The sequence below is a fragment of the Harpia harpyja genome, chromosome Z (assembly GCF_026419915.1).
Source record: "Harpia harpyja isolate bHarHar1 chromosome Z, bHarHar1 primary haplotype, whole genome shotgun sequence".
NCBI lineage: Eukaryota > Metazoa > Chordata > Aves > Accipitriformes > Accipitridae > Harpia > Harpia harpyja.
In genome coordinates, this window is record NC_068969.1 from 11990687 (window position 1) to 12005933 (window position 15247).

Here is a 15247-nt window from a genome sequence, read left to right on the forward strand (position 1 = left end):
GCCAAAAGATTCATGCTTGTATCCATTAGGGATGAATTGGCTCTTAACATTGACAGAAACAGTTTGCCTTGTCGGACAGAATTAACGACTGCTCTGATGTGTACCAGGTCATTTTGTTTGTCATCTGTGGAGTACAGAAAAGATTTTAAAAGGCTTCAGCAAGACGACTAGTTCTCTGGTCCCCAGCAATAAGGCACAAATAATTTAGTATAGAAAATTGCCTGTTTCTTTTTTTTCCTAACCAAGACAACAAACAATATAACTCTGTGTGTGCACTATTCTAAAAATATCTCAGCTCCGCAAATGTGTCTCTGATGTGGGAGGAGAAGGCTTTCAGTTTGCTGCACTCTTTGTGTGAGGCAAGTGAATAAAAACTATCCAGCAAATGCTGAAAGAAAAATGATTTTCCTAACCTTGAGAAGGAAGAGGGAAGCTGATGGATTTCTGCATTCGGGACAAGACTTCCTTTTGGTAAGAGAGAGGCAGAACCCATCTGTAATTTTTAGTTACATGCTCCATACATAAAACGCCAAGGGTCGAGAGAGACTTCTGTTGGGTACCATATCTAATGGTTTTATAATGTGCCTGTTGTCATGGAAAACCCACTGTACTCACTGTATCTGTACAGGTGATGTGAAAGAAGGGATGCTGAGGACTACCCAGACAGAGAAGAGCGGTCAAAAGTTACTAAGGATAAGCATGTGTTGAGCTGTATTTCAGATCCTTGAGGAACATAAAGATGGAAGCAGTGGTGAGAGGGAACCCTCTCCTTTTAGTTCCTAATGCTTCACATCTGATGTGGAAGTAGTCCTCCTAGAAAAGCCCGAGACCATAGGCTTGTATCAAACGTCACAGTGTAAAGGTTGTCAATACTGCAGAGCAGGCTTTCTCTGCACTGTGCCCCGTGGTCCTGTCTGCTGGTGGTCCAGATCACGGGCTTAGCTGGAGCACTCCACCGCTCCCTTCCAGCCTAAGCACCGCTTTTCTTCTTGTGGAAACCAGAGCTGTCAGAGAGGATGAGAGAGATGGTGCACAGCTAAGGCTCGGTCAGACAGACATTGAAAAGCTCACCTCCAAGGTTTAGCTACGAAATACACTGCAGCACAGCAGCTGACCTAGGTGGCAACTTGATCGGAGTCAAGGTAGCATGGCAAATCCTAGGACAGCGTACCCTGCTTCTCCCAGCTCAGGTGTCTCTGTGCTGCCTTTGCTCTCCACCTGCATGCAAAATGAAGAGTACATACATATGGAGAGCAGACACTACTGAATGCCCTCTGTGCATCAGACTTGATTTGGTTGTGGAATGGAAAAAGATAGGGGAAATAAAACCAGAACAGGCTCCCTTGCTGTGATAAGTCTGTTCTCAGGGCAAGGAAGCTGCTTTGTTGAGTAGGAATCTGCAGGATGAACTCGGAGGTGGTTCCTGTCTGTATTTGTTCTGGGAGTGGAACATTTGCTTTACATGTTACTGACAATACAGGCACACTCCGTTGACTTTTCCAGATGTTGATTCTCCTGCTTTGAAGCTTCTTCCTGTTGTTTTAGTTGTTTGTGTGTCTGAATGGTGGATTAGATGTACTGCTTGTTAAACAAATAATTAAACATTGAGAGCTTTGAAATCCAGTATGTTTAATTAATGAGCTTTGCTCACTTGATGAAAAGGATGTGTACTTGATTCATTACAAAACAAGTATAGTTTTTTCAGTAGTGAACTGTTATGACAATTTGAAGTGTTTACTAGTTCATTAATATTTTTCATTAAACCTTGAAAAAACACCCAAGCAGAAAATCAAGGCTTCACACACCATTTGCTATGTAAACCCATTATTAGTGTCGTCTTGTGTATTGTCTCACCCACATTCTCCATCTATGTGCTTTCTCCCATCTCCTCCTCTGCAAAACTGTGCTGCCTTACAGTCTGGGATTAGAGTTAATTATTACTTTTAGATCTTGCAGTACGTTGGACCAAGGTCTGTGATGACGCCCTGTGGTGCTAGGTGCTGTACAAGTGCAAAAAAAAAGCAGTTCTTGCTCGGATGAGTTTCAATAGGTCTCATAAATAGAGGCATCAGCCAAAATGCCTTCTGACACCACTTAATTAACTGCTGCACTGACTTCCAAAACTGAAACACTCCTGAAAACTGTATCATCTGCTTCATCTTGTGCTTTAGTTTTACCTCCAAGTCTGAATGTATTTCATATAAGGCAGAGAGGAAAACAGAGATGGATAAGGGCTGATATATCCCAGTCTATGGGGTTTAGATATTAAAATGAGCTAGTGAAGTGGTCCCTTCCCATAGCAGTGAGATTGCAGGGTAGGTTGTGGACCACCACAGCGAGGTCCCCACCTGAGCAAGCTGCCACAAGCTCAGGAAGATCGCGGGAGAGGGATTAGGTTGGCACATTTGCACTTTGCGCACCAGAAAAGCCATCCAAATTTCTGTCACTGACATCTCCTTCCTGCGGGCTCAAGACCTGGCATTGCTCTTCCGTGTGGGCCACCTGCAGAATGAAAGCATCTATGAGATCTTTTAATTATGTTTTTTTTTTTTCCTAGCCCAGACAGTTTAGCAGCAGGGAGGACATCCTATTTTCATGTCTCTCTCCAGCAGCATCACCTGCTAGGGGTGGTGAGAGCAAAAAAGGGTGAAATAGGCTCACCTTCCCATGTGCTGCAGTGTCCAATGAGGAGCCCATCCCATCTCCCATTTGGGGCAGAAAACAGAGGCAGAGGCCTTCAGGAATAAAACAAATCTTTCAGAAAGCTAATAAACACATAATACTAATGTAAATACCTCCTATTGCCTAAGAGGCATTTAGGCATTTGCTTCAAATGGACTTGTCAGACTTTGATAAGCTTATTGATGAAGGAGGCAGTGAAAGAAGAGGGTCTTCAGCCTGAGCTTGGCTGTGGGCTCTAACAAAAATCCTTCCTTCGCACACCGCTGTCTGCACTGTAATGTGCTGCTTGCTGCCTGCTGCTACCGCAGAGCCAGCGCTGAAGCAGTAAAATCACCTTTTCTGGCCTCCAACAGCTCCTTTGGGAATTGAATCGCACCCATGCTCCAGCTTATTAAATCAGACGCTATGGCACTGAGCCTTGCTGATGGCCCCCTCTGACATAATTAAGAAGTGTCCTTTCAATGTGTGATGCTGCGGTACAGGAGCGGCTCCTCGGATGTGGCGGGTGAATCATTGACTTCACAGTGGTGGTAGTTCTCACCTTTAACTACTTCTGAAAACTCCTGGGTCTCCTGTGTTAGTGCCATTGCAATTCAAAACTTACTTATGCTGAGGGAGTAGTAAGCCTGGAGTGCCTGATCTTCTCCTAACTCTCCCTGTTCCTGGTTCTCCCTCTTCAAAATCTTGGAGTTACATACCTAGAGAGGAAAACAAACACACAGTGTGATGGATCCCAAGGCAGGAGTCAAGCCCTGCATTCCTCCTGATTGTTTCTACCATCAGGTGGTTAGGGAGAGCATTTCACCCCACAGATGCCTGTGATGGTGTCCTCACTACAATAAAAATGGATCCAAACCATCCCCTTTCCCCCAAAGTTGGAAACACGAAAATATGTGAAAAGTCAAGATCCAGATTCTGCCTGGAGAATTACTGCTCCCCAGGCAGATTTCTCATGTCCTCTCTCTCTGTTTTATGGCTTTTCCATAATAAATAGGGAGCAAAGGCTGAAAAAACAACATAGCCCATAACTTCTGCTCTCCCATGACTGTAAGCTTTAAGGAACAGCACTGAAAACGGTTAATTTACAGCAGCATAGCTGAAGTCAACATTTGACCCTGCATTTCCCCTGTCACCTCATCTTCTGCAGCAAAACGCTCCCGCTGAAGCTCTGAGGAGTGAGTCAGTCCACACCTGAGCATGCAGGGTCGGGCTGTGCCTTTGCCAGGAGGGTTTGGCACTAGTAAAGAGAAAGAAATATGTACAGTGTGTGGCCTATATAAAAGTTGGTGTTTAGAACAGAAATTGTGCAAATATCTGAGGGGGGGACAAGGTGTGCTGCTGTGGTCTTCCATCCCCGCAGCGCCTCAGAGGGCTGGGTGCTAATGCACCCTTCGTTGTGCAGAGACAGGCACTGCCAGGCTCTCCTCTTTGCCTAATGCTCTGTTGGTCTTATTTAGTGTATTTAAGGATGGATTTCTTCAGCTATGATGTGGCCCCACAGCCCCAGCAAAAAAGCATCGTGCCGGTGGAGACCCAGCACAGCTCCCCTCGTCTGAATGAATCTGCCCAGCAAGCCCAGAGCTGGGGTGCTTGTTTCTTCAGGCAGTTCCCATTTGGTCTTTACTGAAGGGAAGGGAGTGTCGAGTTGCACTGTGCTTTTTATTTACATTTTTTCCAGCATATCTCCAATCTGACCAGGATGTAACAATTTTTGAGGCATGTGAGCCAGTGTCAGCTGAAAAGTCTGGCTGCTTTGGAGTCGTTTTCAAAAGCAGACCCCACAGCACAAGAGAATATGGGATCTGATGAATGGAGGGACTTGTAGAAGTATGCATTTGCAGGGCCACAGGATCCATTATGCAGGTAGAGTGACACCTACATGGTGATAACGCACTCCCTGGAGACCTCACACCCTCAAATACTTCATCGCTGAACCCTCGGCTTTGTCTTCCTGCACAGCCAGTCAGTATTCTTTCATCCAGAGAGGTGTGTAGCTTTGGAGGATCTATAATCATAGATGAAATCATGCTCTGAAGTCATGCTTTCCAACAGGGTTGACTGATCATGAGTTCCTGTTCTTGTCTCTACAGTGGCAGAGATGCAGTCTGAGCAAGCTCATGCAGAAGATACAGAGGGCAGAACTTAATAGCTATTATATATTGGGCCAGATCATTGCAGCCTCTATTTAGACTTTTTTTGAGCAACGTATGTTATTTTGCAGTGGTGTGTTTGGTTGGACATGGAGGCTTAGACCTCCTAATTCTAGATTTGCCATTTGAAAAGATGTGGTTTGGATTCTCATTTTTAAAGGCTTGCATCTAGGAAAGGGTGCCCACAATTATCTCAGTACACGCAACCTGAAATGGTCGATCACTGAGCCGCTGCACGTACATGATGCTAGCAGTGACCCACGCAAGCAGGATGTGAAGCCAGATAGATATGAAACCTATTTGACATTTTTTGAAAACCAAGTGTGTCATGCGGATGTGCACTGGCAATCACAGCTCTTTACAGATGAGCATCTCATGGTTATAACCTCACATTGCCCTGTTGAAACCAGGGGCCCCAGGGGGAGTGTTGTGATGAGGAACTCATGGAGCCGTGATTCTCATGACAATTCTCTGTTGTCTCCTTTGGGTGTTGTGTCACTTGGGTGTGGACCAGCCTCTGATTAGTTCCAGTTTCTGGGTGCAGGCAGTTCCCCTCCTCTTGCACCCACTGTCTTGCCACTGGCACTGTGCAAGCACTACCTCAGATTCATTCCAAGCAAAACCCAAAGCAAATAGCTTTACATCAAGGATGAACTTGACCTTTCATTCTTAATGGCTCTAAAGGCAAAAGATCAGAGAAAAACATGTCAATGTTCTTGACTGTGTTGATGTTTGGTTGTGCACATCTTTCTCTTCTAATAGAAGAGGTCTTAGTTCCTCACCTTGAAGCTTTCTCAGCTGGGAGATTCGAACTTGCAATAAACTCATTCTCTGGTGAAGTAAATTTGGTTTCTTGAAGGGGAAGAGAGAAAAATAGTAAAATAAAAGAACACAACCTAGCAACGCCATCCAGCTAACCTTGTGCAAGGGGCAGGGATAGTATCAAAGCAAAGACTTGCATGGCCTTCCTTTACCATACATGCAGACAAACTGCTCCTCAAGCATTGCTCTGTGCCATCTAAGTGGGGAACAGTAGTTTAGTAGTTAAAAGCAGGGTCAAAAGGTGGGTTCATTAAGTTATTAGTAAAAAACCCCAACCCTGCAGAAATCCAATGAGATGCTTGTCACAGCTATTGCACAGGTATTTCTTGGCTACCACAATCATAACTGACTGTTACGAGCAGTATCATTGGTATGTGGTAGGACCAGGGGATTTTCTCCCCACTGAGGACCAAAGAGGGTTTCCAGACCTGCCTCTGTCTCCTCCAAAAATAGAGCAAAGCCTCACAGCTCCACAGCAGGGAGTCATGGCCCATATATAGACCTGGGCCACAGGGGTTTGCTATTTCAGCTTGCTCAGCTGTCTTACATGGACACTGTAGAGAAAGAGATACTAGAAGCAAGCGCAAGCAGCACCGGAGAAAAAACAAGTGGAAGTGCAGAGCTCTGCTAAGAGAAAATGTTCCTCTCTCTGGACTATTCAACTCATATTAACCTGCTAAATTTGAAGTTTAAATAATAGGCAGATAATGCATTTGAGGTCCACAAAGTGAGTGGACTGGGCATGTATAAAAGTCGGGAAAAGCTTGCTTTCCATCTGTAATAAAAATCAGTTTAAAGTTTACAGATCCAGTAACCACACACATGGCTTCACTTCTGTAGATGATTGCAACTTGTATTTTAATTGGCTCTTCGATTTGTTTCTGGTCACTGATCCACGGAAGATGCTTGCTATATCATATTTTGGCAGGAATTGGAGTGTGTGCATGGAAAGCAGAACCGGTAATATGATATTTATAATTGACCAGCATGACATCTATGGGTTTATCTGGCAGACAGCATGGCTGATTGCAGTGTTCACTGCCAAGAGACCTAGCTCTGGAGGGCATGTGGCAGAACAAAAAAGAACAAGTTTGGGGTTCAGTTTTTCTTAGATGGAGTGTGTTTAGTCCAGCTTTTATTAGAAGTTCTGCCTAATTTGCAAGCTGATTTTTTTGGATGGCTTACAAGAAAATTAAGTTTAGACGTACTGATTTCTTCTGGTATGACTATTACTAGCAGATCTAACTGAAAAGCCGTTACCTTTTCGGCTAGGTAGGCAATGCTTTTCTTTGCTGATCACTAGAGGGGGTACCATCCAGCATGAAAACAATTATCAGGCACTTCACATCCTTTGATAAGTCATTGCCCCTTTGTGCCTTTAAGTATGCCTAAGTGCCCACTGGGGAAGGCCTAGGCAGACACACAGCAGGAGGGAGATGTTGTTTGAGACTCCCTATACCCTATCCCATATGGATGGGATGTGTTTTCCCCTTCACAGTTTTCCTTAACGACCTGCATGGAACAGAAACAAACAAGGAGACTGTTCTTAAGGAAGAATCCTATTTGTGATAGATAGCAACATGTATGTGTGGAGATAATAACATGTATGTGTGGTCAGATAAGCATGCAAACTGCTTCCCCAGGCTTTGCAAGCTCCAAATTGCCTGGGACTGTGTTTGTGGCGGTGCTGGCTCCACCTCTGCCAGGGATGCCGCTGTTCCCATAGCAACTCACCATCTCCCGTTTTAGTCTTTCCCTTCCCTTTGATCAGACAAGATAATTCTCAGATAGAGAATGAGCTAACAGCGTCCAGGTGCAGCACAGTTTGCATTAACACTTGTTTAGGAGGAGCACGCTACTTGATACTTTCCCATTGCGGGCTGTTGCAACCGCTGTCACTTGGCCTCCTCTGCGGAGAGCGCTTCACCTCATAGCAGGGAAGGTTTCCAGCCCACCTAGTGCTCCAGGGTATCAGTGAGAAAAGGCAGGACTCTGCAAAGCTCACACACATGGAAAAGGCTTTGTCCATGGCCCATTAAGTTTATAGCAAGCCTATGTAGTCTTCAGAATTTTTCCGTTTCTTGCCAAGAGTCTACACAGCAGTTATTGCTGTACAGTGAGCCATCGGACCCCAGCGGCTATGATTCCTGGGGCAAAACCCCATTTCCCAGGATGCAGTGACCCACCATCTCTACAGCAAAGCAAGACAGCCCCTCTGCTCTCCTCACCCTGATGTTGAAGGCTGCAAGAGATTAGATAGTTACTCTTAGTTTTGAAGAGCAGATAGAAAAACAGGGGAATAGAAGATTTTTTTAAAAATCAGATCATGAACAGTCTGGCACTTTTTAAACAGCTCTGTACAACTTGCTTTATATTTCTGCAGCACTCTTTCTGTTGAGAGATGACTGCAGGAGAAGGTCAAGTTAGGACAGTAACAGTCCAACAGGAATGTTTCTGCCAAAGCCTTTCTCGATTGCAACCACTGCTGCAAATGACTTAGATGCATGCTCTCCTTTTCCCCTACAGTTGGCCATGGGCAGAGCGAGGGTGATCGTATGGTTGTCTCAGATTTCCACGTCTTCATCAGGGACAGCTTGCAGCACATTGATCTCATGAAGAAAGAACACCCCGAGCTGCCTATTCTCATTCTGGGGCACTCCATGGTAAGCACCATCCCCTACTCCTCCCGGCAGCACCCAGGACACGTGCCATAGCACAGTGGTACTCTTGTGGATTGCAGGAAATAACTAAGCCCACAGCAGGAAAAACAAAACTACAAGCAACCTTCCTTTCCGCTTCATTCACTGACTGATTTGCCTGCATGCCTTACCCCATGAGATCTGTCTTGAGTATAGTCAGTCCTTAACTTTTCTACCCGAATCATGGCCCTAATTAGTGCCATTTGCAACAATGGGCCTGTTTTTTAATAGGAGCCTTCATTCACACCAGGAACAGGGTGAGTCCCACCACCTCCCTGCCACATTGGGCTTCTCCTTTCATTTTAACCAGCAACCAGGAGGTGAAGCCCTCCAAAGCTTTTTGAGCGGCTAGGGGATGAAGCACTAAAATACCCTGTAGCCTCATTCTGTTAAACAACCTAACAGGAAAATGTACCAGGGATTAGGGCTGCAAAAACAAAGGCACTGATTTGGTGAACAGATCTGAAGTCTGATTCTGACAGCACGGGCCAAATCCCTTTATTCAAGCTAGCAATATTCCCACTGATGTCATTGATCTGCTCTCCCTGCCTTCCTGGAGGAGAGGAAAATGAATAAGTACTTTGGGATTCAGCCCATGCACCGATAAACAAGTGTTCTCGCATAAGAAGGCATGGCATGCTCTGAAGTGCTTGCTGCGCTCCAAAGCCGCTGTAACAAGGAGCTAATTTCCCAGTGAGGTCTTTGAGATGCTTCTCGCTGCTACTCCATTTAACAAGCCCGTGGTTCTCCGGCTGCAGCGTGGAAGGTCACCAAGTATTTCCCTTGGCAACTAATCCTCTGCAAACTTTCCCGAGCAAGCCAGCCAGATCCCTTCGGTCCCCCACCCCTCACGCCATCAGCCCCCGTCCTCACGCAGGAGGGCTCAGCCTGGCTGGCATTCAGCTCTAAACCACGGGCTGGGTGTTCGCTGTCAGGCCCTGGGCACAGCACTGCAGGGCTGGAGGGGCTGGGGACTCGGAAGAGGAGGCTATTTAACTTCCAGTAATTAGTGAAGTTCTTCGCATGCTGGATGGTAGCACTGCTGTTGCCCAGGGTACCAGTGCCACAAGCACGGAGTGAGCCTGGCTTCATGGTGTCTTCCCGATGCAGCACCGGTCTGTCATGCTGATAGAGCCTCAACTTATTTTCAAGTCCCACCTGAACTACCACTTCAGACATTTTCTTAGTCCTTTTAACTGAGGAGGACACAAGGCATCCTAGGGAGCTGACAGACATTGCGCAGAGAGTTGAGTTCAGTATGACGTGAGGGTTTATAGCATGAGAACAGAAACCAGGTCCCTTGTCCCCCACAAAAACCAGACGCTTCTAGTGCCCCTACTCCTCCAGCCTTCCTTGCTGACCACACTGTGCTCTTACTGGGGCAGAAATAATTTGCTTATTTGGACTAAACCCCTCCCAGTAACAGGATTACTATACAAATGAGATACTGACACCTGTATTAAGCTGTGGGCTGTTATTTTGCATTGCAGGGGGGAGCCATCTCCATTCTGACAGCTAGTGAGAGACCCAGTGAGTTTTCAGGCATGCTGTTAATCTCTCCTTTAGTGGTAGCCAGCCCAGAAGTCGCCACTCCCATCAAGGTAAGAGCAAACCTGCGTTGCACCTAGTCACCTCGCTCTTCCGCTGAAGGAAATGCATTAAGACTTCTAGCCTGAAAATGCAAAACCCCGCTGAGATCTGTGCCACCTGGATGCCAGTCAATACTTCTAAGTGCCTCCCCCGCAGTCCCACTTACTTTTCAGAGAAGTGAATCCTGAACTCGTCCAGAAAAACTTACTTAAATGAGAGTCGAATAACAATGCTACCTCGGGAGGTGGTAGCAGACTGCTTTCTTCACCACACCCTGTGGCAGCCCACAGGATCGTGGCCTTTCCCTTCATCTCCTATGGATTTCTTCCTGACTCATAGAGTTCGGTATAGTTGCAACACAGGCTACTGGCTAAGTCAGGCCAGGGTTATTTTTGGCATTTGGGGGATGACCAATTTCTAAACCAAACTGGAGCTCTTGAGCCCCAGGAATCCTTCATGAGTCCCAAAGGAGGCTTCCAGCTAAAGCATCACTGCCCCAGCAACTTCCCATTTGGCTTGGTACCATAGCTGGTGCTTGTCCAGACCATCTCCATCTCCTTCGGTTTGCGTTTAGGCTTTACCCCGCTCCCATTCACATCTCCCTTCCAGGGCTATTTCTGATCCAAATTTGCACTGCCCAGTTTGCCCTTCCCCAGGGAGGCTCTGCAAGGCAACTGACCCTCAGCTCTCCCCTCCTTTCCGGGTTTTTAAAAGAATAAACAACAATCCTAAAAGAAGCTGGAAGCAAAGGGAAGAACCAGCTAAGCCAGCAGGAAGGACAGACCATCTTATTCCCACAGGACTTAGTCCTTTATCCTTTCTCCCTAGACTCTTCTCCTAGGGCTAGCTTCTTGTTTTAATCTACTTCTAAGCTATTTCTCCTGCTTTTTTTTCTTCTGAGAGAAAGGAAACAGATTGCCACAGCTTTCCGTGTAATCCTGTCACACCTTCTGCTGTAGCCAAAGCCATCTACTGACCTCACAAATCATTACAAGCACCAAAGGGTGCTTTTTAATCACCTCACTCTTCCACTGAAGGAAATGCGTTAAGACCTCTAGCCTTAAAATGCAAAACCCTGCTGAGATCTGCACCACCTGCATGCCAGTCAGTATTTTCCTTCTAAGTGCCCGCCCCCACAGTCCCACCGACTTTTCAGAGGGGAAGTGAATCCTGAACTTGTCCAGTCCAGGAAAACTTACTTAAATAGGAGTCGAGCACCAAAGCATGCTTTTAGGAGGCTGGTAGCTGATTCTTCACAGGTGAGGCTATACCTGACTCAGCATAAGGGTCCTGTGAGCACTGGTGCCCTGGTTTTTCTTAGTTTGGAAAGGGAAAAAGAATAAATATTAAGAAAAAAAAAAGGGGTCTGAATCTGAGAGACACTGTTAGCCTTCTTTTTCTAGTCGAGACAAGGAAAATGTGGAAAGATTTTCCTTCTTCTAGAGCTATACCTTTTGCTAGATACTGAACCCTTTCTGAAATAAGGACTCACCAGTTCTGTAGGAACTAGTATTACTGTAGTCTTGTTTCTTGCAGGTCTGTACCAGATTGTTGCTTTATTTCAGTGTAGGAAATCCTAATCTCTACCTGAAGTATTTTGGAAGTGTTTATATGGTGTCTTTCTTAGAGAGACTCTCGCATGCAGTAATACAAGTGCACAGTGAGTTTCTTTCTCTTTCAAATCTATTGTTGCATCTCAAAACTGATAAAAAATTAATTATTCCTGAAATATCTCTGCCCTGTCAAGTTTAGTTGAAATCAGTCCTGGAGCTGAAAAGGTATTTGCAAGAGGAAGGAGTGAAAACAGGCAGAGTATTCCTGCATAAGCCACGTTTTCCCATAAAGCTGAGCTGAAAACACTTGTGTGCTTTTTTTCCTCTGAGAGGCAAAAAACATTTCATTGGTGTTTGTGCCTCTGAGGCACAAAGGCTTTGGTTTTCCCTTGGAACTGGTACGACTTCTCGGCCCTGGGCCATTTCCCAACGACCATTGCATTCATCCTTTTGCTGGGGAAGTTTCCAGCTGAGCAAGAATTTACCTTCGCCTAAACAAATGAGGGCTCAAGGCAACAATAACAGTGGGCCAGATTACACACTGGGTCCTTCAGTCTGTCTTAGAAATACCTTCCCTCGCTGCCGAACCAGCCCTGGCAGCAGCAGAAATGCAGCATGTTTGCAGACTACGTGCAGGAAAATCAAATTCTGGTCTTTGCAGAAACACAATTTCATCAAGGCCCTATGAATCTTGTGTCCTGATAGAAGTATCCCATTGCAAATCCAGTGGAGAGAGAGGGATCTTGCTGCCCTCACCCTTTTCTTCTCAACTAATCTGGACAAAATTAAGCTCTGAATCTTCAAAATTTCAAAGGGACGGGAGTCACACACTCTGGCAAAGAGCAGAGTAAGGGTAAAAGAGTATCTCCCACTACATTTCTGGTACTGAATGCTTTGAAATCAGGTGGGCAGGACAAACCCTTAGGAAATATTCCCTAGTGATTAATCTGGTACTAACCCTCAGCCTATTCCTTAAGGACTCAGTACACAATATTCTCTCTCTCTACTTTTTGTGTTTTCCATTTCGCCATTTCCACTTTGCTGATCTATTGCTTACCAACCCGCCTGGACGTCATGTTGTTCGACTACCTGAGGGTCTCCCAGTCATTCAGCCTGAATCTGTACCCAGTAACAGTGCAGAGGACTGTTTCTAAAGATATAGTCAAACTGGAAGAAAGTACTATATTAAAACCTCTTATTTTGGCTTTGCTCTGGTCTGTCCAGTTTAGCAGAGATGCTAGTCATCAGGTTCAGACAAACATATATGAATTGGTTTGGTATCCAGATATGGAGACACTGTATCTAATATTTATCATATCATATCCTTGATATCATATCTCCCTGATAACACTGTTCAGTTGCTTTCAACCTGATCTCTGTAGCTCATTACAGTGTCTCTTCCAGAGACTTTTCAGCTCAGTCAAATGAGCCTGGCTAGCTTAACCAGTTCAAACATCACATTTTTGTAAATCCAGCTCATTTGTAGCTGAAGTGAACTAAAGGGCATTCACACAAGCAGTTTGGCAAGCAGAGATCATGGGAGAGAGATATAAGCACATCGAGGTGTGGAAGGAACAGGGATTGCTCCATTCAGAAGAAAAGTATGTACACTGCGAAGCATCCATATAGTTACATGCATATGCATATGCAAAAAACTATGAAATCAGCTTTAAGTTACACTTCCAGTCAAGAGGCAATGTTCATCTATTTCAATCTTATTCTGAGATCTTTTTCATAGACAGGGAAGGGCTGGATTTGAACCCTGTTAGTATTTTGCACACCTGCGGTGGCCTTCAGCAGCCCTAATCACCACTGCTCTGGAGTGTCATCCTCAGCCCAACCAGCAATAGCCCCATCATTGCATTACCTGTTGTTGAGCATTTGGGAGCTAGTCTCTCAAGAGCCGACACTGCCACTTTGAACCAACAGGGAGATAAACTCTTCATGTATCAGATATAGCCAGCATTTCAAAAACGCGGCTTTTAATTAAAGTCTGGCACGTCACAAACTGTATCACAGTGCTTTTAAAATCAGTGAAGGCCCAGGGGAACCTCCTGAATTTTTTATTATAACATAAAACTTGATTTTTCTGGCCATGACTTTACCTCCAGGAATCATCAAAATTACATCCGAATTTTGAGGGTGTATTACATGTTGGAGGGAATGGAGCATTTCCTGCAGATCCGAAGACCCTTTGAAGGATGGTGGCAGAGTCCTTTCCCAATCAGTCCTATAGACCAAGGTTTGTTCTGTCTGTGCATAAATAAGAGTTTTTGTGCACACAGGGAGTATATATATGTGTGTGTAAGTACATCTGACGTGTCTATGTACAGGGCCTGGTGCTTCTCTTGTACAGCTGAACACCAGAAATGACTCCACTGATATCATCAACCCAGGATGGTACATGCTGCTATACTTGTGGTCAGAAGCCAGCCCTATCTCTGAGGCAGTTTAGCAGTCAGCTTGTGACTCAGTTTGGCAAAATTCCAGATAGGCACAAAAATTTCAAGAACATTTCCAAAGCATGTCACGGAGGCAAGGTCATCAGTAGGCTGTGGGGTTGGGATAATAAGCATATATCATTCAAACAGAAACATGGCCATACCAAATCTGACAAAAGCCTGTCTAGCCTGTCTCCAACAAGGAAGAGCCTGAGAAAGAGCATATATGTAGCTCTTCTTTCCTTGTCACACCTTCCCTGCCTTCAGCACATCGTTAGGCTGGTGTATTGTTGCTCATATGAGAGGAAGATTCAAATTTATGCTCCTTCTGCAAAATCCCTATTGCAGATCCTTGAGAATATAAATATTCACACACGTAGCAAGCAGACACAGAGCAGAATCCCCATCAAACTCATGGCTTCTTCCGGAATTTGAGAGTACGTCAACTAGCTTCCTTCTTCAGCCAAATTTAAAAGTAAGCAAAGCACCCATCTTCCAAAAAACATACCATCTTTTACTCTTTTATGTGTCATCTTGGACCTAAATATCTGTGGCCTTAATACCAACATATTGATCCTGTGGCCAATACTCTAAACAGATGTTGAGAGAGCATCAGCTAACCTCTCATGCCAAGGTATTTCCTCTTGAATAAGCAATCATTAGGCATAAGAACTCACCCTAGCTCTTAACTCAGGCTCCAATGTTAGGGCAGCCTGAGGTTGTCGTGATTATCTTTGGAGACAGGCACTTCCAGACTGTTATTGGGATGTTAGAGATATTCTGGGGGGTGTTTCTCTCACTCCCCATACTCTAAAGAAAGCCTAGGACAATTATACTTCTTCTAAGTTAAATACCTCAGCTGGGTGTCTAAAGTTACTTGGCATATACCTGGGTCATCGTGAGCGGTTGGAGAGGAGCAACGAGTCATAACCTTGCCTAGGATTCATGGAGGTGCATTCCTCAAATCATCACTGCCTGGAGTTAACACAAAACAAAGAAAACCCCATTCCTGCTTGTTTGCATCATAAGTTCATACTTGCATTGGTGTAGATATGTTATTTTACTAGTCTAACTCCTGAGACCCCAGTATAAATTAGTTTTGCTGACAATGTCATAGCCAGTGAGGGGCTCAATATACGGGTAGACAGTGACACTGGTTCCTAGTCATATCCATCCCAAGGTACACACGTGTTCCCAAATCTGCTGTGAGTCTTTACTGCTTTTTATTCCTGGATGACTTTGACTTCAACCTTGTGTTATTCCTCTAATATCATAATTACTCTGTCATGTATCATCTGTGATCTGAAATG

The 15247-nt window shown here is 45.0% G+C and overlaps 1 protein-coding gene across 7 annotated transcripts in view; it reads left to right on the forward strand.

Moving 5' to 3' along the window:
• The window catches only part of MGLL (monoglyceride lipase), a 109107-nt gene that overhangs the window by 82212 nt on the left and 11648 nt on the right, over positions 1 to 15247 (forward strand). For 6 of the 7 annotated variants that reach the window (XM_052775924.1, XM_052775925.1, XM_052775927.1 and 3 more), the window contains 2 exons: positions 8181 to 8317; positions 9844 to 9954. In XM_052775924.1, coding sequence (XP_052631884.1) covers positions 8181 to 8317; positions 9844 to 9954 — 248 coding nt within the window. The remainder of the gene's footprint in view (positions 1 to 8180; positions 8318 to 9843; positions 9955 to 15247) is intronic. The other variant, XM_052775930.1, reaches the window with a different exon arrangement.